The sequence below is a fragment of the Prionailurus viverrinus genome, chromosome C1, assembly GCF_022837055.1.
Source record: "Prionailurus viverrinus isolate Anna chromosome C1, UM_Priviv_1.0, whole genome shotgun sequence".
Taxonomy (NCBI): Eukaryota; Metazoa; Chordata; class Mammalia; order Carnivora; family Felidae; genus Prionailurus; species Prionailurus viverrinus.
In genome coordinates this window covers 56676627-56701668 of record NC_062568.1, presented here as the reverse complement: position 1 = coordinate 56701668, position 25042 = coordinate 56676627, and the positions used below count along the sequence as shown (strand labels likewise).

Genomic DNA, 25042 nt, shown 5'->3' with positions numbered 1-25042 from the left:
ATAGATTTCATGACTGGCCATATCCTTAGCCGTGCAGATTCCTTGTAGCTGGATGAAGGCCAGAGCAGACTCCAAATTACAAGGCCCAAGACTGGTCTAAGGGTAGTACTGCTCTCTTTAGCTATGTTCAACTCATCTCTTGAGGGTTTTTTCTTTTTTAATTTCAGTTAGTATATTGTTACTTTTAAGAAGATCTAGTTGGTTCATTTTAAAAAAAATTTTTTTAACATTTATTTATTTTTGAGACAGAGAGAGACAGAGCATGAACGGGGGGAGGGCCAGAGAGAGAGGGAGACACAGAATCTGAAGCAGGCTCCAGGCTCTGAGCTGTCAGCACAGAGCCTGATGCGGGGCTCGAACTCACGGACCGTGAGATCGTGACCTGAGCGAAGTCGGACGCTCAACCGACTGAGCCACCCAGGCGCCCCATTGGTTCATTTTTAAAATCTACTGTTTTAGTCATATTTTTAGCTACTTCTTTTATGTTTTACAATAGTGAACTATATTTACTTTATATTCTGTGTCTGATATTCTTATATCTGAAGTCTTTCTGGGTCTTATTCTGCTACCTGTTATTTTGGTTGGTTGGCTCTTGCTTTTGGTGCCTTCTTCGTGTGTTTTGTATGATTTTTGAGCTCCTATTTCTTGAAATTTATGTGGAATTCTTCAAAGCATAGAATTCTCAAGGATGGAATTCTTCAAAGCTTGGAATAAAAGGAGTTCCTACAAAAAGATTCACATTTGCTTCTCCCAGGCATCTGAGTACATGACAAGTCTGGAAAACTTGAAACCATGTTTTTCGGTCCATGTTTTTATGAGCCATCCAGATACTGACATTTCAGGCTGAAAAGCCATGTGAAGGCCCACCTGTGATTGCACATTCTCAGAAATTTGCCTCCTCATTCCCATCCCAGTGAGTACCAGAGTTGCTGGACAATTTTCCAAGAGTTGGGGTGGATTTTTTTTAATTAAAGAAATGTTTTTATGTTTATTTAGTTTTGAGAGAGAGACAGAGTGGGGGAGGGGCAGAGAGAGAGAATGTCAAGCAGGCTCCGCACTGTTTGCTCAGAGCCCAGTGTGGGGCTCAAACTCACAAACCATGAGAACCTGACCAGAGCTGAAACCAATAGTTGGACGCTTAACCAACTGAGCCACCCAGGCACCCCTGGGGTAGATTTCCTATATCAAGGATGTATTGAGAAGTTTCCTTTTGAAATCGCAGTCTAGAATAGGCTTTGGGCTTTGTCTCTTGTGATCTCTTGCCTACAAGCTATGAAAATTCATCAAGTTAGGCAAATGCCATCTAAGTTCCCCCCTTCTTTTGTCTGATGTATTCTTTACTTTCTTGGCAAGAAAGAAAAGGTGTTTTATCCTGCATTTTCAGTTATTTTCAGGGGGGAGTTCAGGTGGTTACCTAGCCTGCTTTATTGCTATAAATGTCTTATACACTCTTAACATTTCTCCAGTCTATTTTTCTTAATTCTCCTGAATTAAGAATTAATTCTTAATTCCCACTTAATTCCATTCCCAATGCATTGGCTCATACACATATAGTTTCTGGCTCCACCCAAAAGCCTTCAAACTATATTCTCTGCCTCTTCTCTCCATCTCCCGTCTCTCCAACCAAGCTGTATCAGTTAAGGTCTCAGCAGGAAACAGAGTTCACCCAAAGAGTTCAAATGAAGATACTCTGATGAAATAAGTTACAGAAAGACTCACAGAGGTAAGGGAGCAAATAAGAGTTGATGAGGCACTTGGAAACTAGCTACAGAGGAGATGCTAAAGAGACAAAAGGAGAAAATAAAGTTTCCAGAGCCCAGTGAAAGAGCCATGGAGGAGGGGCCACCTGGAAAGAGCTGTAGCCATGAAGGAATTAAGCTACTATTGGAGATATAACATAAAAGGAGGGAAGTGGGGAAGAGATGCCAAATTTCACCTTCCATCTGCCTTCTGATAACCTTGCTTAAGCCTCTCATTAGTCAAACTCAACCATAATGAAGTTTTCAAAGAGGCTGGGGTCACTCCCCAGAGGCACAGACATGGGCAAAGAAGGGAAAGAAATGAGTCTGAGGGCCAAAAATACCACCACATCAGGCTTTCTTCACACCACTTTGAAAGGTCAAATGTCTAATATGCTAACTTTACACCATCCTCCTTCTTAAAATCTGTCAGTGGATTCACATCATCTTCAGGACTAAATCTAAACTGGGATATGTGACTGTGCCCCTGCTTGTAGCTTCATTCCCTAGCTCTTATCCTAGCCTACAGCTATTCTGAATTATTTCCAGATTCTTCAGTAGTCCATGCTCTCATACCTCTGTACGTTGGCCACATTCCTTCCTCTTCCTAAGGCAACTTTCTGCATCTTCTTTGCTTGGTTAGCTTCTATTCAACCTTCCAGAATCAAAGATTTAACTCTGGAATCATTTTCTCCTGAAAATTTTCTTTCCCAGAGTGTTTCCATCACTTCCCTACAGAATCCCATCATAATATTTAGTTGACCTGGTGTCCTGACGGAGATATGCATTTTAGCTATTACATACAGCACCCAGCGCCATTCCAGGCACATGGTAGGCAATCAATAGCAAATTTCCAAATTAAACAAAAACTAAATACTAGGAAAGAAGGAAGAAAATGAAAAGATACAGTTTGAAATTTTAAGTTTGGGGAGATATCTTGAAATTCAAAGAATTTTCTTTCTCAAATTTATTTCTGAGATATTTATCTTGCATATAGGCAAAGTAAGATAAGGAAAAGACTAGGCACAGTCCCAAGGACTTAGAATTTGAATCCTAAAAATGAATCCTAGATTTGAGCAATGTCCCTCTAGAATTGAAGAAAGACATTTCTTTGGTGTTAGCTTTGTTTCTAGATAGTCTTTTAAATTATTTAAACATAAAAAATTTTAATGTGTATAGGCCCATACATTTCCGGAAAATTCATATTCCAATAACTTTCCCTTTTTTGTATATTAAAAAATCAAAAACTGTGGAAACCATTCTTGTCCGGTTTTAATAGATAACATGATTGATTTCAATAGTGTTATGTTTTCAAAAATTCTTTAAGAGAAAATAAAAATGCTACCTACCACACTACAACAAAGAACTGAAGAATTATTTGCAATGCTGATAAATATTTATTTATTTATTTATTTAGCTAGCTAGCTAGCTATTTATTCCAACAGTAATCATTTTATTTCTGGGCTCAAATAAATATTCCATGTGTACATGATGAAATTTAGGAGAAAATACAGGAATTAGAAGTTCTTATTGCTAATTTTCATAACTGTAACACTCCAGCTAAGCAAGTTTACAACCGTCCAAGGATGCTGAGTAAAAACTGAATAAAGACTTACACATTTTTTAAAGACAAATTGTCACATTTCTGACAGAATGTAAAACTTTAGTTTTATATTTTAGATATTGCCTAAGATGCCACATGAAACCTCAATAAGGCGTTTTCTCCCTAAAACTGGTGTATATAGCCTAAAAAATGTTGTTCATGTGCAGTGTAATACATAGATTCACAGCCGGAAAATAGCCCTTCTTAAAATCCGGCCAGTGTTGAGTCAAAGGTCTTAATATATAACTTATACAACACTGTGAGCGCTGACCAATGGACCAGCATACTGGTTTAAGGCCAGTGCTGGCAGCTTCTCTTTGGGATACTGAAGATAGAAGGTCTCGACTTGGGAAACCGTAAGCCTCGGAAAACACTACACGTCCCAGCATACTTTGCGACTATCATTGACCATAACTCCCAGAATGCCTTGCTCGGCGCCCGCAGGTTTCCCTTACAGCTGGGGCTTGTAGTTCTCCCTCTCTGGTCGTGTCAATCTGTAAGGCAAGGGCGGCGGTTGCTTATCCGGTCCGAGGATATCAGGCGTATTCTTCCAGATTTTAGCAAAGTGGAAACACTTCGGGTCCCTGGGCTGACTGAGGTCTTTGTCTTACCTCTTGGTTTCTACTTTACACAGGTAAGTCACGGAGGGGCTGCAATTCCACGCAGCGGGGCCCCACCCCTTCTTTCTGGAAGCGACTTCGTTCTGGTGAAGCCATTTGTCCCTAAGCTCTCGCCGTAGTGGCCGCCGCCCATCTCTCTTTGTGTGTGCCTCGGCAAGTCGCGGAGCTAGTGGCGGCGATTCTTGGAGTCGGGGGTGGAGGAGAGGGACGTTACCGGGTCGTTGCAGGCGGGCGGACTCTTTTCTTTCCCGCCAGCTTACAGGTGGGTTGACTGTGCTTCCCTCAAGGCCTTTCTGTCTGCTGTGTCTCACGTCGGGGCTCAAAGGGCGGTTTGGCAGTTCCTGCTGACTGCGCTGCCCGGCCCGACTCCTGAAGGAGAGGCGGGGAGAGCCAGGTGCGGTGAGTTGGGAAGGCGGGTGGAGACCAGACCACTTTCTTTCCTCCTTGACCCACCGGAGGTGGCCGGCGGAGCCTCGAGTCTTGCTCGGTCCCCAGCGCCCCCCTTTCCCAGACCCCCAGTCCTGGACTGCGCCCTCTTGGTGGTGACCTCAGGGGAAAAGCAACTCTTCGCCTTGCTCCATTTTATAAATAAATTACTACCCGGCGATGACAGCGTCTTCCCTCCCCGCGCGTGTTGGAAAGTACCCGAACATGGAGGTTGTAGCACAAAATTACCGAGACACTGTCTACCTTGTAGTTTTGAGAAAGTGAACTTGTCACTCGTGGAGCTCCCGGCCTCGGAGGAAGAGCCGGTCAGCTGTAGGTAGTGAAGCCAGTCAGACTTTGTTGTTGGGCTCTGTCTAAAAATATTCGTACTTTAAATATATGTGATAGTTAATGATGGCAGTTTTTGTGTTTTGCTTGCCCTGAATGTTAGTATTACACGTCGGTTTTAGAATTTACAGGAATTTTTGTCTGCATATTGTTTTCATCAAATTTCTAGGGATGAATACAAAACTCTGGTGATAGATTTGGTTTATGTCCTATAGTCGAAGAGCTCCTTAAAGCCAATCCATGCCTTCTGTTTTAAGAGTCAGAGATATTGTGTTAAATTTGGACATTTGAACGTTAAAGAGCTTACTGTGTGCTAGCTACTTTGCTCAACTCCAAATATTTACTTACATACATTTCTTCATAATGTTTCCCAAGCCTTAGTGATATATATATGCTTCCATATTTGAAAAGTAGAGTTTATATGTTGTCTTTTGATCGCAGTGCACTACAGGGCCTCTTGACATAATTCTCTTTTTGAAGACTGATTTTTTAAAAGAGCCCTGCTTTTACCAACGTAATGATGATTGTAAATGATTATATATTTTTTCCAACGTAATGATGATTATAAATGATCATATGTTTTTTAAGCTCGCAAACATGTCGGACAAAAGTGAATTAAAGGCAGAATTGGAACGTAAGAAGCAGCGGTTGGCCCAAATCAGAGAGGAAAAGAAGAGAAAAGAAGAAGAAAGGAAAAAAAAGGAAGTATGTTTTCTTTTTTTTAATAAACACTGTAAAATAATTGGATTTAATATCAAATACACTTTTATGTAATACCTGCAGAATAGTTAAAAATCTAGCAGTTGTGACTGCAAATAGAGCACTGTATGTGAATTTTAAGGAAATCAGATTTTAAAAATGTGAAAATGACAAAGTTGATAAGTTAAAATGATTTTTTTTACCGAATAAAAATATTTCATATGGATTGATGCATAAAAGTTCAATTTACAAAAAAATAAAAAAATAAATAAAAGTTCAATTCACATATTTCTAAGAATATGCTTATTATATAAAGTAAGGGACATCTGCCTTGTAATAGCTCTTAAAAAACATGGCATATATATCATAACTTAGTCTGGATTTTGAACTTACTTTTCTGAATGTTTTGCCAGTCTGTTCTGCTAATAATTTGCAAGACTGAATAACGGCAAAGGGAAATACATAATAGATTATTTAATTGGTAGGGAATGTGTTCTTTTTTCCTTCATCATGAAATACTGAAATATTTTTGGCAAGCAGTGAGTTTGATACTGCCTTAAAGATAGACCAGGTAGCTGTGTCTTCTGATTTTTCACATCACCATTTCATCATGTATGGCAATTACACGTTAATCCTGAGCTGGAGATATTTTACTCGCTCCTGTGTTGAAATGTACATTTTTTCCCAGTGGAAACTATTTGGACAGATTTGTATAATTTTACCACAGATATGTTTTAAATGGTCAGTGTACAATAATTTGTCCTAAGTGTGACATTAGTTCCAAGGTTTTCTATTTGATAGCTAATAGCCAAGACTTCTAGAAATCTCTTAAGGGAAAAGAAAATCAGAAAAATTAAAAGTATGATTTATGTGCAGCATTGCTATGATGCTATAAAGGCCTGTAATTGAAGAATTTTCTAATTTATTCTGAACCTTGGAAAGTTGGAGATTTAAGTGGGCTGTTTGATTAAAAGTTAACTGATAGAATGGTAGAGCCATTCCAAAGTAGTATCTATAGCCTTAAACCCTTCAGTGCTGAAAGCATATTTGATTTTTGTTTTCCAGAAATGGCCTTAAGTGGCATAAATTGCCTCTTAGGGATATCTACTACATGATTTATAGCTAATTTAAAATTTATAAAACATTATGAGGGATAAGTTAATAGCATTAAATAGTGAGTCTACTAATATATTGCTATGTACAGGTAAATTATCAACTTGGTAATTTAACCTCTTTGACTATTTTGATGAAGTTCATGGATGACTTCTTTAAGTTAAAATGGTATCATAGAATGTTATGATTGACAAAATTCACTGCAGATAATTGTATGAATAATAGTGGTTAGCCAAAATAGGCATCTGAGGTGTGAGTCTATAACACTTTTCCTTCAAAAAACTTAAATTTCACTTGAAATGTTTTGGATGATTTCAGATTATTGAGGCTTATCTAGTTTAACTGAAGGATTTTGCTAAAACTATAAAAGGCTAAAATCCGGCAATGATTTTGCTATGCAAAAGTGAATTTTAGCTTTACCAAATCCATCCGTGTTTTTATTATTATAAAAATACTACCTATAGTTTCAAAAACTAAAATGTTTCCTCCAGATGAATTTTTGACAAACATCCTCTACATAAAATTGCATAAATACAATGAAAAGTACATTGTACAAAAGTTTGAGATACTCATACTTGATTTTCAACAGAATACGTTGTCCATTTACTTAAAATGTGTTAACCTGTTAAATAATCTTTTTTTCTTTTTTCAATACTGTTGTGATATTTATATCTACGCTTTTGTGTCTCTAGGGAAGGTTTCCACAATTCCTAACCATGAATAGCAGTTTCATACTGTGGATAAATAGAAATAACTGTACTTTTTAAATTTACTAGGTAAAAACTTTTGTGGGAACTCCTTCATTACATATCATTTGGAGATTACTTACTAGAACTCTATTGAGAATGGTTTTAATTTAATGACTATAACGTGTATTCAAAATTAAGTCCACTCTCCCAGAGTATACAGTATTAGTACATTATTTAAAATACATTTTTTTGCAAACAAATATTTCATGTCCTATGTAAACTTAAGTTTTTAACTTTAAAAATTTAGACTGATCAGAAGAAGGAAACAGTTGCGCCTGTGCAAGAAGAATCCGATCTTGAAAAAAAAAGAAGAGAAGCTGAAGCATTGCTTCAAAGCATGGGGCTAACTCCAGAATCCCCCATTGGTAAGGATAAGAATATATCCATTTATAAGAGATAGATTTTATTTAGCTTAGACATATCTGAGATGAATGAATTGACTTTAATATGTTTTGCATATTTTTCTTATTTGTGTCTCTTAAAAATGACTAATCTTACAATTTATTCAGAATTATCTTTTTTCACATGTGCCAATACATGGTTATTTTGTTTGTTTAAAAGAGCTGCAAGATTAGGTATACTTATTAACATACAGTGAACAACCAATTGACTTTTATTATTCAATCAGTAATTTATTTCAACATGTGTTGAATAAGTTTTCTGTGGTATACTGTATTTAACTCAAAGATAACTGTGATTCCTGGTCTTAACTCTATATTTCTTTCTGTAGGTTAAAGAGAGGTATAATGAGTCAAAGTTCTAAAAGCTTATTAGTATTCAGAGGGAGAGGAAGGAAAGGATACACCTCTGCTGTCATTGCCAATAAGAGAAGTCATATTGGTAGCTTATTTTGGCAGTGATTTGACTTGTTCTGCTTTTGTGCTATTCATTTTGATAACAGTACTAAACCAAAAAGCTGAAGTAGTAGAGGTACTGAAGACAATCTAGTTACATATCAGAAAGCATTAAATATTTAAACGAGCTGGGTGCTGTTACGTAGTATTTTAGTTTGATACGGCCTTTATCATTTCTGGTTCGTTTGTGGGTTAATTCCATCTAGTTCAGGGTACATATATTTTAGAAATAGTAACTGCTGTTTGCCTCTTGTGAAACTACAATATAACTATTTCTAGAGCTGATATTTCTAGAAGGTTTCAAGATGAAAAACTAGTTACTCTCTTAGTCTGCTTCATTGTTACTTCTTTCAGCTCATTTGCCTTTCTTTATGGTGGAATTTGAAGATTGAAATATATTAACTTGAATTGTATTTATTTATTTATTTATTTATTTTGAATTGTCTTTATTTAATAAGCTAATGTTGCATAATGGCAGTTTTAAAAGTAAATGAATCGTAACACTATTGTTAAAAAAAATACTCTAGTAACTAAACCAAGTTGCTTGTTAGTTGCATAGACTATAATCAGTTTTTCTGAGTCTTTGGCTTCATTTTTCTCCTATAGGAATTTTTTCCCTTCTCTGTTTTTAGGATTTCATTTTCATGGAATTCACTTGCTCATAATTCTCAGTTCATATTCGTTATCAATTCTTGAAAGGACAGTCTTTTTTAAAATTTTTAAATTTTTTTTAATGTTTATTATTTTTGAGAGAGAGAGCGTGAGTCGGCGGCGGGGGGCAGGGGGGCAGAGAGAGAGAGAGAGACAGACAGACATAGTATCTGAAGCAGGCTCCAAGCTCTGAACTGTTAGCACAGAGCCCGCCTTGGGACTCGAACCCATAAGCCGAGATATGACCTGAATCGAAGTCTGACGCTTAACTGACTGAACCATCCTTGTGCCTTGAAAGAATGGTCTTTGTGTGTGTGGGTGTGGGTTTGTGGGTGTGCATTTCTCCCTCATTCCCCATCTCCAATTCCATTCTCCTTCCTAGTCTTGCATTAAGTTCCCATTCTTGCATTTTTAACATATATCCTCTTGATCTGTCCTACATGTGCTTACGTATTTCAAGGTTTCATATTTATGTATATTTTACACACATAAACGGCATTGTGCTGTGTGTGTCATCCTGTTTATACCTTTTTGTCAAGCAGCATTTGAGAGCTACCTATGTTGCCAAATACAGATCTAGGTATTTATTTTTGACTGACACCTAATATTCTATTCTGTACCGTATTTTACCTGTTTCCCAGCAATAGGCACTTGGCTTGCTTCTCTCTCTTTGCTTCGCTCTCACAAGCAACACTGCAAAGAATATATACTTTCTCTTTGAGAACTGTGGAAGAGTTTCTCTGGGATGTAAGCCCAAGAGTTGATTTGCTATGTTATTTGTATGGGCTTACTTACATTTATTAGATTCTACATACCACTTTCAAAAATGACCCTCCCAGTACCACTGAATAAGAAAGTAACAATATTACCGTATCCACATCATCACTTGACCTTCTCCAACTTTCCAATTTTTGCCACCTTGATGGGTATAAAATGGTATACCAAAAAAAATTTTTAAGTTTATTTATTTACTTAGAGGGGGAGAGAGAGAATGAATGGGGGAGAGTCAGAGAGAGAGAAGGGGACAGAGGATCTGAAGCGGGCTCTGTGCTGACAGCCAAGAGCCCAATGTGGGGCTTGAACTCACGAACCATGAGATCATGATCTGAGCCAAAGCCGGATGCTTAACCCACTGAGCCACCTAGACGCCCTTACCAAAATGTTTTAATATAAATTTATCTCTTTATAGTGAGGTTGACCATCTCTCAAATATCTGTTATTTTCTCTTCTGTGAATTGCATATTCATATCTTTTGCCCATTTACCATTGGAGTTGTAGGAGGTCCTTGTATATTTTAGGGGAGGACTTCTTTATTTTAGTTTTTTAACAAAAATACCTCTCCCAGTCTATTACCTGTTAACTCTGTTGATAGTATCTTTCATTGAACCAAATCCTTCATTTTGATAATAGATCTGCCAATTATAACCCTTTTTTTGTACCTTTTTAAAAAAATTTTTTTAATGTTTATTTCTTTCTGAGACAGAGAGAGACAAAGCATGAGTGGGTGTGGGGCAGAGAGAGAGGGAGACACAGAATCTGAAGCAGGCTCCAGGCTCTGAGCAGTCAGCACGGAGCCCGATGTGGGGCTCGAACTCACAAATGGTGAGATCATGACCTGAGCCAAAGTCAGTCGCTCAACCAACTGAGCCACCCAGGCGCCCCTGGTCTTTTTTTTTTTTTTTTTTTTTTTTTAAAGAAATACTATCTTTGAGGACACAATATATATTCTCCTACATTTTTTTTTCTGTTAGGCTTTATAGTTTTAGCTTTCACCTTTAGATAGTTGGGTTATATTTTTGAATATAGTATGAGGTAGGGATCCAATCTAGTTTTTCTCCATATAGTTAGCTAATTTTCTCAATACTATTTATTAAATAGTCCATCTTTTCCCTCACTGATATCTGATGCCAACTTTGTCGTACAATTAGTTCCTATGTATTCATGGCATTTCTATTTTCACTGTTGATCTAATTTGTTTGATTCTATACTATTAACCCCCAGTTTTAATTACTGTGGCTTTGTATTATATCCTAATTTCTAATAGAGAAAATCACCCCTCTTTTTTCCTCTTTTTCAAAATAGCTCTAGCTTAACAAATTTTTCTTCCCTATAAAAAACTAGTTTAAGTTTCCCCCCCAAAATCTTGCTGCGCCATATGTTGCATTTAGTGATATGTTTGTAGTCTTTCTAGATCTAGAAGATTCTTCACACACTACTTTTTGCCCTATGTCATCAAGTTGTTGAAGAGAGTGGGCCAGTTGGTCTCTAGAATGTCCCACCTCCTGCGTTTGTATGATGGTTTTTTCTCACATTTAGCTTTTGTTCCTGTATCTTTTGTATTTCCTCTACCCTGGAAATTTGGTTTAAAAAAACTTGTTTGGAACATCTTTGGTAAGAATATCTCATAGAGATTCTGTGTACCTCATATTACATCATATCAGTAGTACATATGCCTGGTTGTTGAGCTATTAGTGATGCCAAGATTGATTACTGGGTTACAATTATGACAGGCAAGTTTCTCCATCATAGTTTTTTGTTGTTATTGTTGTTCTCCTTATGACTATTCAGTAATATCTGGAGATGGTACTTTGGTAACCATGTGAATGTTCATTTCTCCATCAACTTTTCACCAAATAGTTTTAATACTTCTTGGTGATCCTTATCTAAATCAGTTGTTTAATTAGGAGTTGCAGAACTGTTTTAATAATTCCATCTTTTCTAGTGCACTTAGTGGCTGAAATTCTTCTGTAAAGGGGAGCTTTCTCTCATAATAGATTTATTTGGTTACCCTATATGAATTTCCTGTTAGAAAAGCAGAAGACATGCTTAGTTTTTTTTTCACTTTAATTACTAAGAGTCACCTCCGGGGATTACCAGAGATTTTGTGTGTATTTTTTTTTTTAATTTTTTTTTTCCAACGTTTATTTATTTTTGGGACAGAGAGAGACAGAGCATGAACGGGGGAGAGGCAGAGAGTGTGTGTATTTTTTAAAAAGATTAGCCAGTACTGTATTTAGAATCTTTGTATATATATTCATAAGTAAATTTGCGTGTAATTTTCTTACACTGTTCAAGTTCATTGGCCATCATGGTTATGATTTTATCCTTTTTTTTTTTTTAATTAATTAATTTATTTTGAGAGAGAGCAGGGGAGGCAGGAGGAGAGATTGAGAGAGAGAAAGAGAATGAATCCCAAGCAGGCTCTGCACTGTCAGCACAAAGCCCAGTGCGGGGCTGGAACTTGAAAACTACGAGATCTTGACCTGAGCCAAAATCAACAGTCAGATGCTTAACTGACTGAGCCACCCAGGCGCCCCTGGTTATGATTTTAAAATAAATTAGACAGCTTTCCCTTTTGATATTTTGTACAACAGCTTGTAAAAGGTAGATGTTACTTTTCCCTTTAAAACTTTGTAGAATTCAACTGTAAAACTGCCAGGGATTGCAACTTTTTTTTCCCAGGGAGTAGTTGAGAGCAGAGATTATTCACCATTTCTAGTCTTCTTTTAAAGTTACAGTCTATTTAGGTTTTCTATTCCTTTTTGTATCGGTTGATTTTTTTAAAATAATAATAAACATTTATTATCTCTCATAGTTTCTGACTGTCAGGAATTCGGTAGTGACTTAGCTGACTGGCATTGGTTCCTGGTCTCTCATGGCATTGAAGTCAAGATGTCAGTCAGAGCTGCAGTCATCTGAAGGCATGCTTGTTACTAGGATTTGCTTTCAAGGTGCCTCACCTACATGGCTGGCAGTTGATATTGGCTATTGGTAGTGGGAGTCCTGAGTTCCTCTCCACACAGAACTGCTTGAGTATCCTTGCAGAATGTCAGTTTCTCCCAGAATGAGCAATCCAAAGATAGAACCAGGAAAAAGCTATTCTTTTTGACTTATTCTTGGAAATCATAGAGCATCAATTCCACCACATTCTGTCAACTGGAATTCACAAAGAATTTGGACATTTTTTAAAACTGCCAAAACTGCAACAAATTCATCGTTCTCTTTATATTTTGAAATGATATGGTTTTTTTTTTTTTCCTTTTACTGTATTAATACGATGATTTATAATGATAGTTTTGCTAATGTAAATGCATGTTTACATTCTGGAACAAATCCCACTTAGTTATGAGATAATTTTTTTTCTTATACATTGCTGAATTCATTTGCTAATATTTTATTTAGGAGTTCTTTATGCTCATAAGAGAATCATGCCTCTAATTTTTTTCCTTTTATTATATCTTGTCTGGCTCTATTATAATAGTTATCATAGCCACCTTAAATGGGTTGTGTGGTTTTCCATCTTCTTCTGTTCTCTGACAGATGCCTAAAGATCTTTCTTGTATTTATTTAAAATTAGACTTGAAGAATACAGGATACAGATGAAGTCAGTGTCCGTAGAACTTTCTTTACAGTAACCCATAATAAAAAATATATTTTATATCATGACCCAGGATGGATACTTGTTTTCCTTTTCACTACGGAATGTACTTAGTAAACATTTTTGAATTGTAGAAGTATAAAATACTGCTAGAATATTCAAGAGGATTTATTAAAAACACCACTCTCTGATTTTCCTAAAACAGACTTTTTTCTTTTTTTTTTTTAATTCTGAAAGGAATTTGTTTTATAATTTTATTTATTTTTTTGAAAAGATTTGATTTTTTAAAAAGTTACAGCTAGGGACACCTCAGTGGCTCATTCGGTTAAGTGCCTGACTTTCAGCTCAGGTCATGATCTCATGGCTCATGAGTTCGAGCCCTGCATCAGGCTCTGTGCTGACAGCTCAGAGCCTGGAACCTGTTTCTGATTCAGTGTCTCCCTCTCTTTCTGCCCCTCTCCTGCTCACACTCTGTCTCTCTCTCAAAAATAAACTTTAAAGAAATTATTTAAAAATATATATATAGCTAATAAAATCTCTTTTAGCTTCTCTTTGTTGGTAGATTCTTACTTGGTGAGTTGACTACTTTTTGTCAGGAATCCTCGAGAGCAGGGACAGTAGCATTTTTATCCCTGGTGTCCAGCACTGGCTAGACATTTAAATGTTTGTTCAATTATTACTAGGTCATATGTCTTTCTCTACCTTGTAAGGCCAAATAAAAGCCATCTGCTTTAAAAGTAATAACAAAATGTAATTGTTTAAATTTCAGAAAAAAGCATAGTGGAAATTGAAATTTTAATATTTCATAAAAGAAGCATGGCTTGTTTTGTGTGTGTGTTTTGTTTTGTTTTTAACATTTATTTATTTTTGAGACAGAGAGAGACAGAGCATGAATGGGGGAGGGTCAGAGAGAGAGAGAGGGAGACACAGAATCTGAAACAGGCTCCAGGCTCTGAGCTGTCAGCACAGAGCCCGACACGGGGCTCGAACTCACAAACCGTGAGATCATGACCTGAGCCGAAGTCGGAGGCTTAACCGACTGAGCCACCCAGGCGCCCCTGTTTTGTTTTGTTTTTAACTAAATTTAAGTGGCCAGTCAAAGAAAGTTAATTTTATTTTATTTTTTTATTTTTTTTAATTTTTTTAACGTTTATTTATTTTTGAGACAGAGAGAGACAGAGCTTGAATGGGGGAGGGTCAGAGAGAGAGGGAGACACAGAATCTGAAACAGGCTCTGGGCTCCGAGCTGTCAGCACAGAGCCCAACGCAGGGCTTGAACCCACGGACTGCGAGATCATGACCCGAGCCGAAGTCGGACACTTAACCAACTGAGCCACCCAGGCGCCCCAAAGAAAGTTAATTTTAGATACAGCTTTCAAACATGTTGTATCCAGTGTGGAGCTCTTAAACATTGATGATTGAAAAAAAGTGAAGTGAATCTCTTTTGTATGTGTAATTACTGTTTTGACCATCTTATAGAGAGATGAAAACAGATACTGTCAATTAGTCTGTAGCCTGAGTCTGTATCAGTAGGACACAGTACATTGATTAGTATGGTAGTTTATTATCTGTATTCTCTTTTATTAGGAAGAAACAAAAGGACTTTGCTAGTCAAAAATAAGTACTACTTCATTTATTTCCCTCATACTTTGTAACTTTTCAATACCTTAAATCTCATTTTTTTGCCAGTTTTATTGAGAAGTAATTGACATATGTCACTATATAAGTTTACTTATTTGTAGTGGTATGATTTATATATATTGTAAAATGATTACCACAATAGGTTTAGTTAACATCCATCATCTCATACAGATATACTAAGAAGAAAAGAAAAAAAAATTTCTTCTTATGGTGAGAACTCTTAGAATCTACTCTTTTAACAACTTTCCTATGTACCATATAATAGTATTAACTGTAGGTCATGTTGTAGGTTATATCAATAATATTTATTTATCTTAAAAGTGGTAAATCTGATTTTTAGATAGAATGAATGCTTCCCATGTTCCAAGTCATTTCTTCAAGGTTAGACTGATTTTAACAAATGGTTCCTTAAAGTATATTAAGGCTACAGAATTTTATTTTTATATATTAATTTCTTTTAAAAAACTTATCTGATGCTCTGAACTACATTGAAAAGAATAAAGGAAATGAAACATTTAGAGGAAATTAGTGGCAGGTATTTAAACTTCATTATCAGGAGAAGGGGCCATAGAAAGAGAGAAAACATTTTTAGATGTTTGTTTATTTTTAGAGAGATGGGAGGGGCAGAGAGAGAGGAGAGAGAGAATCCCATGCTTACAGTGGGAAGCCCGACCTCAGGCTTGATCTCACGAACCATGAGATGATGCCCTGAGCTGAAATCAGGTGTGGGATGCTGAGCCATAGACACCCCATAGAAAGGGAGAAATTGATATTTAAGAGAATTCATGTTTAAAGCAACACCTTTCAGGACAAAAAGAGGAAGTTATGAAAAAGTTATTTAAATGTTATTTTTCCAGGCTAAGAGTATCCACAAGGGGGCATTATTGTAGTGTGTGCTGTGTTTGAATGTTAAGTATCATTGATTACCTAGACAAGGTCTTACAACTTTGGGTTATCTCAGAAGCTCACTTCTTCCATTTTACTGTCTATACTAGCTCTTACTCCATACATTCGCTTTCCTTGGTTGTTCACTTTTTCTAGGTTCTACTTCCTGGCAAAAGCCCCTTCTTGCCAGAGGCTTTCTTCTACATGAGAAATAATTGGGCTATGCATCATCCTTCATCTCTTGAGACTTGTGTGGTTCTGAGTTGTCAACTCAAACTTAAGTCTAATTGTAAATCTAGGTGCATTCCTAGTTCCCTTCTCATTTAAAAATAGTCTGGTTGTTTCTTTGTGTGCCAAAAGGCAGCAGGGTTAATTTTACATCCTTGGAAGGCCAAGATCTAAACTGGCAGGAAAGGCCTTCTTGATTGGGTTTTTGTTCTAGAGAATTAAAAAGTCACAGTCTTTCAATACTACTTAAGTGATCAGTGAAGGCCATGTTGCAGATTTGTTTACCAGTTTACTCCATGTATCTCCCCTGGTTTTCAAAAAAGGAAATAGGATCTTTGCTCTAGACTTCTAAGAAGCTTGAACTTGTTAAACATTGACATATGGTAATGTTAAATCTAGTAATGTGATTCAATCACTGTTCTTTCTAAACATTATATCTCTGATACTTGGCAAAAGCTAATTAGTAATGGCTTTTGTTATTTTCAAAGCTGATTGGACTGTTAAACCATCTTTGCAAATGAATCCTAGAGTTGAGTCTTGAGATTTGAGGGACTGAGTTCAGAGGCGTTTTTTGTTTTTTTGTTTTTTTAACCTCCTTGAATATGTGCTGTTTGTTCTTGGGAGTTTGTTGAATCTGGGAGTATGGAGGCGTTGCCTTGTTGTGCAATTGCTGTAGTCTTTGATTTTTTAGACTAATTAGGTTGAAATATGGTAGTGACCAAATAACATTATCATTCCCCTTTTTCTGTTAATATTACTCCTTTTTCTTTTTCTTTTTTTTTTTTTTTTCCCCAACGTTTATTTATTTTTGGGACAGAGAGAGACAGAGCATGAACGGGGGAGGGGCAGAGAGAGAGGGAGACACAGAATCGGAAACAGGCTCCAGGCTCTGAGCCATCAGCCCAGAGCCTGACGCGGGGCTCGAACTCACGGACCGCGAGATCGTGACCTGGCTGAAGTCGGACGCTTAACCGACTGCGCCACCCAGGCGCCCCTCCTTTTTCTTTCTTTTTTTTTTTTTTTTTAAATTTTTTTTTTCAACGTTTATTCATTTTTGGGACAGAGAGAGACAGAGCATGAACGGGGGAGGGGCAGAGAGAGAGGGAGACACAGAATCGGAAACAGGCCCCAGGCTCTGAGCCATCAGCCCAGAGCCCGACGCGGGGCTCGAACTCACGGACCGTGAGATCGTGACCTGGCTGAAGTCGGACGCTTAACCGACTGCGCTACCCAGGCGCCCCACGCCCCTCCTTTTTCAATAATGGTAATTTTCTTTTTCTAGGCTTGTCCCTTCTGTAGTATACATTATTTATTATTGCAAGATGAAGTTGGTGAGCCAGATAATAATTTTGAGTCTTTAATGAGTCCTCTCCATAGGTTGCTTAAAAAATACCTTTTGTGAGAAATAATATAGTTCTAGGATGGAGATTTTCATTGAATTACAAATTTGATGTCGTGGCAATTAATTTTGCTTCTGTCTAATAAACTATGGTAATTTGGTAGCATCACCCCTGTAATTTATTTTTTATTTGGGAAACTTACTTCTGACACTTTAAATGGCTAGGTTAGTGTATTTATTTTGTGTATAATTACTTTTTAACTTGTTTCCATAAAGAACTTGAGGTAACATTTTTTTATAGTGTAGTCTTAACCAGTATGATACTGTTGAATTTATTGAGTGGAGTCACTGATACTTAACAGTCATCAGAAAGGGTAACAAATATGGTAACCATATTAAACTGCAAAAGAATTTTATAGTTCACCACAAATAGATTGATAGAAATATTACTGTTTTCCTCCAGTCTTTGCAATATGTATACCTAGACAAATTATTTTCCTAAGCATGAAGTTAACTATGTAACTTAAAGAATACAAAATTTCTTCTTTAAAAATCTTTAATATGAAAAAATCATGGTGTCTCACTATAATAAACATATTTGTGCTTTACAGCATAGTTGGCAAGCCCCTGTTAGATACTATTTATTCCTGTATTTATTCCTGTTGGGATTTAGACTAGGGGAAGCCTCACATTGAGAGATATACAAAAAGATGAGGAAATGTGATCTAAGTGAAGTTAGGGGACATTAATATTCCTTTATTTCAGATACAGATCATGTTTAGCTACTTTGAGTTGTACACGCAGCACCTAGCACAGTGCCATCCACCTGTAAACTATATGAAGGTGACCTGGTTTTTCGTTGTTTCTGAGAGATTTAATCACAAAGTTAGAAACATTTGATTTTAAGCGAGAATTAACCACTATGTCTTGGGAAAACTTCTAGCTATGATTTTTTCCCCTTCTAATCTTACTATTGGTTACCAATAGAATTTACCATTGAAAACATAGGAATGGTTAGTTTTGTACCTGTGTTTAAGATGTAATTCATCGTAGGGGCAGCCGGCTAGCTCAGTTGGTAGAGCATGCAACTCTTGGTCTTGGGGTCATGAGTTCAAGCCCCACATTGGGTGTAGAGCTTACGTTACAAAAACAATGTAATTCATCATACTATACTTGTACATTTTGTTAGATTAGCAAACCCCCTTTTTTATTGCATCATGTATAAACAATTAAACATAATTTCAAGGATTCAGTGAATGCAACTATCCCCAAAACAGATTTTTAATTAAATATATACTTCTTTAGATTAGTTCCTTTATAACTAGGAACTCACCTTCTTTTCAATACACTATTAAAACAGCAGCTTGCAGCTCAACATAAAATGTGTTAGTCACTTAATATTGTATACTGAAAAATTATTTTAAAAAGATACTTGGGATGGGGGACATTTATGGTAAAATTTAACCAGAAGATGGCAGTGATGATCCTCCTATACTTCCTGCAATGGTAATCAAAATGTTTTACAAACGTAATAGCATGAAATGTGCACGTTTAATTGTTGGTATATAATGTTAAGAGTGATGATTTAAGGGAAAGCATTTGCTGTTTGTTTTATATACTATGAAAAATGTGTATTTTTCTATAAGAAGGGATTAAGAATATTTTGGGTGTCTGTATCTTTGTTTGTACACTTCAGTTTTTTCTGAATACTGGGGTAAGGAAGTTATCATAAGTCTTGCCTTGTTTAAGTTGCATGCATCACTTTATGTTATGCATCATGTCTAGAAGGCATGCTATTTTATGGCCTGTTTGCATTTTTCACCCAAATTGCTGGAAACTAATGGACATTTTAAAGGAGCCATTCCTTTAGCTGTAGTCATTTCTCTAAATTGGCCCCTTTTCTTGTTGGGGCGGGGGAGGGGGAAATGAAATCATTTAAGGCATTAATTCCTAAAATAAAAAGTTGTTAGACAAAAAATAACATTTTGAAATATCAGAAAATCAGAAAGCAAATGACTTCTGAAGAATATTTCAGAGTTTTGATTTTGACAGCAATTATAAATAATATTTATAATCTGGTGATCTTAAAAGTGAGAAGTTGGGGGAGAAGGAATGCTCTCCTTTGAAAATTAGTGCCCACATTTGGTGTTGGCTGGGATGAAGATGCATCCTTTCATAATCTTGCTTTTTTTTTTTTTTAATATAAAGCCCAAATGCATTTTGCCAGAGAAATTGCATGAATCGTCAGCATGCATTGTTAACTTTGTCTTTTTCCTCTTCTTTCTACTGTTCATTTTCATTCATGTATTTTTGTTTTTTGGTTTGCCATTTTTTCTTTTTTGTTAATTACTTCATGTTAAATTACTTTTGAAACGTCATAAGCTGAGCAACCTCTCCGTGTAGTAACAGCGGATACCTGTCTATTTCACTATTTAGTCCCTCCTCCTATGTCTCCATCCTCCAAATCTGTGAGCACACCAAGTGAAGCTGGAAGCCAAGACTCTGGAGATGGCGCAGTGGGATCTAGGTACGGTAAATTTTTAAAAATATTTTAATGATAGAATGCATTTAGTGCCCAGATACCATTGATGCTTTAGAGGGATTCTAAATAGTTGTGTTGAACCTAACATTTTGAAATCTAAATTGTCATAGAAGTTATTTGTTATAAATTGGGGGAAATTTTTTTAATAGTATTTTAATTGTCCCCATTGATTAAATCAGACCGATTTTATGGTGTTTTATATTGAAAATAGAGTTTTAATTCATATAATTTTTTTATGTCTAAGCCTACTGCATGAGTTATTGTGTAAAGGTTTTGTATATATAATATATATGAAAAATGTAAATAGTGTATAAATAGTGTAAATAGTGTATGATAATATAAAATAGTATAAATATAATCATATAAATATAGTGTGAAATAGTTTATAAATGGTGTAAAACCTCTTTGTTGTGCTTAATTCTCCATTCAGTAATTGAAAATCTAAAGAATTCACTTAAACATTTCAGTTGTGTTCTATTGAGTCACTAGTTCTAATTGGGATAGAAAATAATAGTGCATAAAATATCAAATAGAGATAACTGCTAAGGAAACATTAAGAGTGTTTACTGTCCTGGGGCACCTGGGTGGCTCAGTCAGTTAAGCATCAGACTTCAGCTCAGGTCATGATCTTGTAGTCCATGAGTTTGAGCCCCGCGTCGGGCTCTGTGCTGACAGCTCAGAGCCTGGAGCCTGCTTTGGATTCTGTATCTCCCTCTCTCTCTGCCCCTTCCCCCTCCCTCCCTCCCTCCCTGCCTCCCTCCCTCCCCCTCCCCCTCTCTCTCTCTCTCAAAAATAGACATTAAAAACAAATTTTAAAAAAGAGCGTTTACTGTCCCAAGGGCAAAATGAAATACAAAATGAAATTTCATGCAAAATGAAATAAGTGAGAGAAAGACAAATATTGAATTATGTCACTTATGTATGCAATCTAAGACCTCCCCGCCCCCCCCCCCCCCAAAAAAAAATCCAAGCCGTAGTTAAAGAGAACAGATTGGTGGTTGCCAGAGGTAGTGGATAGGGGACAGTCGAAATGGGTGAAGAGGCTCAAAGGGTACAAACTTGCAGTTATCAAATAAGTCATGGGAATGTAATGTACAGCATAATCACTACAGTTAATAATACTGTATTGCATATTTGAAGATTGCTGAGAGAGTAGATCTTAAAAGTTCTCATCACAAGAAAAATACTATGTATGATGATAGATGTTAACTAGAATTATGGCGATCATTTCACAATATATACAAATATCAAATCATTATTTTACATACCTGAAATTAATATAGTGTTATATGTCAGTTATACCTCACTTAATAAACGTTTACCCCCAAGTTTTTCTGTACTCACGTCTTCCTTGTAAACTGTATTTCATGTTTGTTTTAGGATCCTGCACACATGTTGAGATTTGCTTTTCCAAAGTTCAGTAAGATTTCACTTCTTTCCAAAGATTGTATCAAGGAAAGTATTATTATTCCTTTCTGTCACGCTAACAACATGTCTTTTAAAAACAGGATTGAGGCGCCTGGGTGGCTCAGTCAGTTAAGCGCCCGACTCTTGATTTTAGCTCAGGTCATGATCTCAGTTGTGAGACCAAGCCCTGTGTCAGGCTCTGTGCTGAGCATGGAGCCTGCTTGGGATTCTCTCTGTCTGTCTGTCTGTCTGTCTGTCTGTCTCTCTCTCTCTCTCTCTGCCCCTCAATAAATAAACATTAGAAAAAAAATAAGAGGAAAAACAGCATCGTGCTTTTTGACTCCTTGTGAGAGCTGGAATGAGATTAAACATAGTTAAAATCTTTATTCAGAATCCTTATTTTGGGCAGGAAGTTAAATGTCCTCCTCCGAGCAATTTCTTAACACACCGTTTAATAAGAAATAAACATGAGAAGTTCTATCTTCTTTGTGCCTGAGTTCCTCTGATTAAGGTTACAAATAAATAATGAGTATCAAAAAAGCAGGCAAGAAAAAAGAAGCAAGGAACTAGATAATAAACTCAGTATTTTAATTAATTCCTGAATAATCGAGTTATCCTTAACAATTAGAGAACACAAAAGTCTCACCAGTTTGTATTTGAGCTGTGTTTTCCAAAACTGTTTTATAAATAGAACTGAAATTACAAATCTAAGCTATACTGTCATTTGAGGTAAATGATATAATTATCATTTAAGAAAAGTCAGAACTTTTCTTTAGAAATAATCGTACCTTATAAGATAGTATATATTATAAAGACTAAATTTATTTAGTCTACATTCATTTTTAAGGCTAAATTTGTTTCATACTTCATACTTCTGTACTTTTATACAAATGTATTAATATTCTTTTTGTAATAAGCAAGTGGTATTTTCTTTCTTTCTCTCTTTCTCTCTTTCTCTCTTTCTCTCTTTCTCTTTCTTTCTTTCTTTCTTTCTTTCTTTCTTTCTTTCTTTCTTTCTTTCGGGAGCCTCTGCACGAGCAGGGGAGGGCTAGAGCAAGAGGGAGAGAGAGAATCCTAAGCAGGTTCCATGCCCAGCACAGAGCCCAATTTGGGGCTTGATCTCACAACTGTGAGATCATGACCTGAGCAAAATCAAGAGTCGGATGCTTAGCTGATTGAGCCATCCAGTCGCCCCAGCAAGTGGTATTTTCAAGAGAAGGCTTTTTTTTCCCCTTCTACAACATTCTTGTAATACAAATATTTACCCAAAGAATTATTATATTTATTAAATGTGTTTATTTCATTATACATTATTTTTATGTAGATATTATACTTTGTTCATTTTGCACTCCCTGTTCTTGATTTTGAATAGGAGTAGAAAGATAATTTTAAATGGAGTATTAGCAAGTTTGCTTTCAAAACTACTGTATGACATCTACTTGGTTTTTTAAATTTGAATTAGAGCATGTCCTCCTGATGGGACACCTGGGTAGCTCAGTTGGTTAAGCATCTGATACTGGATTTCGGCTCAGGTCATGATCTTACAGTTCGTGAGTTCAAGCCCCACATCGGGCTCTGTGCTGACATTGCAGAGTCTGCTTGAGATTCTCTCCTCCCGCCCCCTCTCTGCCCCTCCCCTTGTTTCTCTCTTTCTCAAAATAAATAAACAAACGTCAAAAAATATATTAAAAAAAAGAAGGGGGCGCCTGGGTGGCGCAGTCGGTTAAGCGTCCGACTTCAGCCAGGTCACGATCTCGCGGTCCGTGAGTTCGAGCCCCGCATCGGGCTCTGGGCTGATGGCTCGGAGCCTGGAGCCTGTTTCCGATTCTGTGTCTCCCTCTCTCTCTGCCCCTCCCCCGTTCATGCTCTGTCTCTCTCTGTCCCAAAAATAAATAAACGTTGAAAAAAAAAAAATTAAAAAAAAAAAAAAAAAAGAAGAACATATCCTTCTGAGTTTCACTGGGAAACTTAGAGTTTATTAGAGACCATTGAAATACTGTGAATTGGTATAGGAAGTAAACGCTGTTAAGAAAAATATTTATTTGTATATGGAACGCATTTATCAAATTGCCAATTTAATGTTAAATACTATATAGGTTACCACAGAAAATAAAATATTCATGGCCCTTGCCTTCATGGAACTTACATTCTAGTGATTACATCATTAATTTTAAGATATTCACTGTACTGAAAAGTTCTAAGCATAGTGTGCTAACTTGTGTTTAAGTTTAAAGTATAGGTTTTTAATGGTAAGTAATAAAACAAGAAAATAGGTACTTAAATATCTTCAGAGGCATTTGTTCTTATGAGATAATGAATATAAAATTTAGTTTCTTAGAAGTTTAACAGGAGGAAAAAAATTCCTCTTTTTGAGTGAGATGACCTTGTTATCTTTTTAATCTTACTACATACATTGTCCACTTTGAGAGCACAGACTCAGTTTTAATCATTAATTTTCAAGAGAGCTGTGTATGTTCTTTTTTATATATATGTATACATACAAGAGTAAAAACTATGAATTCTGCATCATCTCCAGATTCCATAGTAGAGAGATAGTTAATCTTGTTGATTAATTGGTGCTATTGGCAGTGAAATAATAGCATTTCTAAATACATGGCTTTTAAAAAGAATGCTAAGGGGCGCCTGGGTGGCTCAGCTGGTTGAGCATCTGACTTTGGCTCAGGTCATGATCCAAGCTTGTGAGTTTGAGCCCTGACAGGCTCTGTGTTGACAGCTCAGAGCCTGGAGCCTGCTTCAGATTCTGTGTCCCTCTTTCGCTCTGCCCCTCCCTCACTCATCCTCTGTCTGTCTGCCTCTCTCTCTCTCTTTCTCAAGAATAAATAAAACATTAAAAAAAAATCTGTTTGAAAAGAATGCTAAGATCTGAGAATGAAACAGAATGAACTTGAACAGAGCAGGCATGTTGGTAATGAAAAAATGAAGAGAATAAAAAGTATCAATGGAAAAATACATGAAGATGTGTGAAATGTATGAACGTCTGCACTTACTTGGCAAGACGTCCAAGATTAGTACACTCAAGAAGTAGGAAAAGATATATTAGACATTACCAAGTATGGTATTAAGACATATCTGAATCACTATTTCTAAATGCCAAAAATTTCTGTTGGGCCTGGTTATAATTTACGAATAAATATAAATATAAAAGGCCATGAAAAGTGTTCTCTCTCTAACTTTGTAGATTTGGAGTTGCATTTCATTAAGTTTCTAGTTCTCTTAGCACTTCTCTTATCTCTAAAATTTCGCTGACAGTTACTCTGTTGGGTAATCCATACTTTGTGTTCCTTTTTCCATTCTTGATGAGTTTTTCTTTCAGGCTTTTAGATTATGTTGGAATTTCACTTTATATGTCTATTGATGCCTTTAATATAATTCTGTATGTTATACAATATATTTTCAGTAATGGCTGTATTTTGAGGCAAAGTTTTTCTTACTTTTAGACTTAAATGGCATCTTCAATAAGGAGCTGTATGTCACTGATAACAGTTATCCCTCTCATATAATATAAAGGCTGTGGACAGAACATTGCTTGGAGAGCAGCTCATAGAACCCCCTCTGATTCAACAAAGCCTAAGTTTGTTGCTGTTCATTGCTTTTAGTACAAAGTAGATCTTCAGAGTGACCTTTACATACATTATACACAATCCTGTTTAAATCCCAGAATCTTTCTTTATATTTTTAATATGAAGAATTTCTCTAGCTCAATTCATCTGAAAGTTTTTATTGATAAATTATATAGGAAGTAAAGTATAGAAATGATTTGCTGTATTTAAATATTATAGCTATCTTAGTTATATGTTAG

General features: G+C 36.3%; 1 protein-coding gene across 6 annotated transcripts in view; it reads left to right on the top strand.

Annotated features, from left to right (window-relative positions):
* The first annotated feature begins 3816 nt into the window (after positions 1–3816).
* Positions 3817–25042, top strand: part of DYNC1I2 (dynein cytoplasmic 1 intermediate chain 2) — a 59348-nt gene continuing 38122 nt past the window's right edge. For 4 of the 6 annotated variants that reach the window (XM_047871289.1, XM_047871287.1, XM_047871286.1 and 1 more), the window contains exons 1-4: positions 4087–4224; positions 5325–5441; positions 7545–7662; positions 19710–19800. In XM_047871289.1, the coding sequence (XP_047727245.1) occupies positions 5334–5441; positions 7545–7662; positions 19710–19800 (317 nt within the window). In that variant the 5' untranslated portion in view covers positions 4087–4224; positions 5325–5333. The other 2 variants (XM_047871284.1, XM_047871285.1) reach the window with 2 other exon arrangements.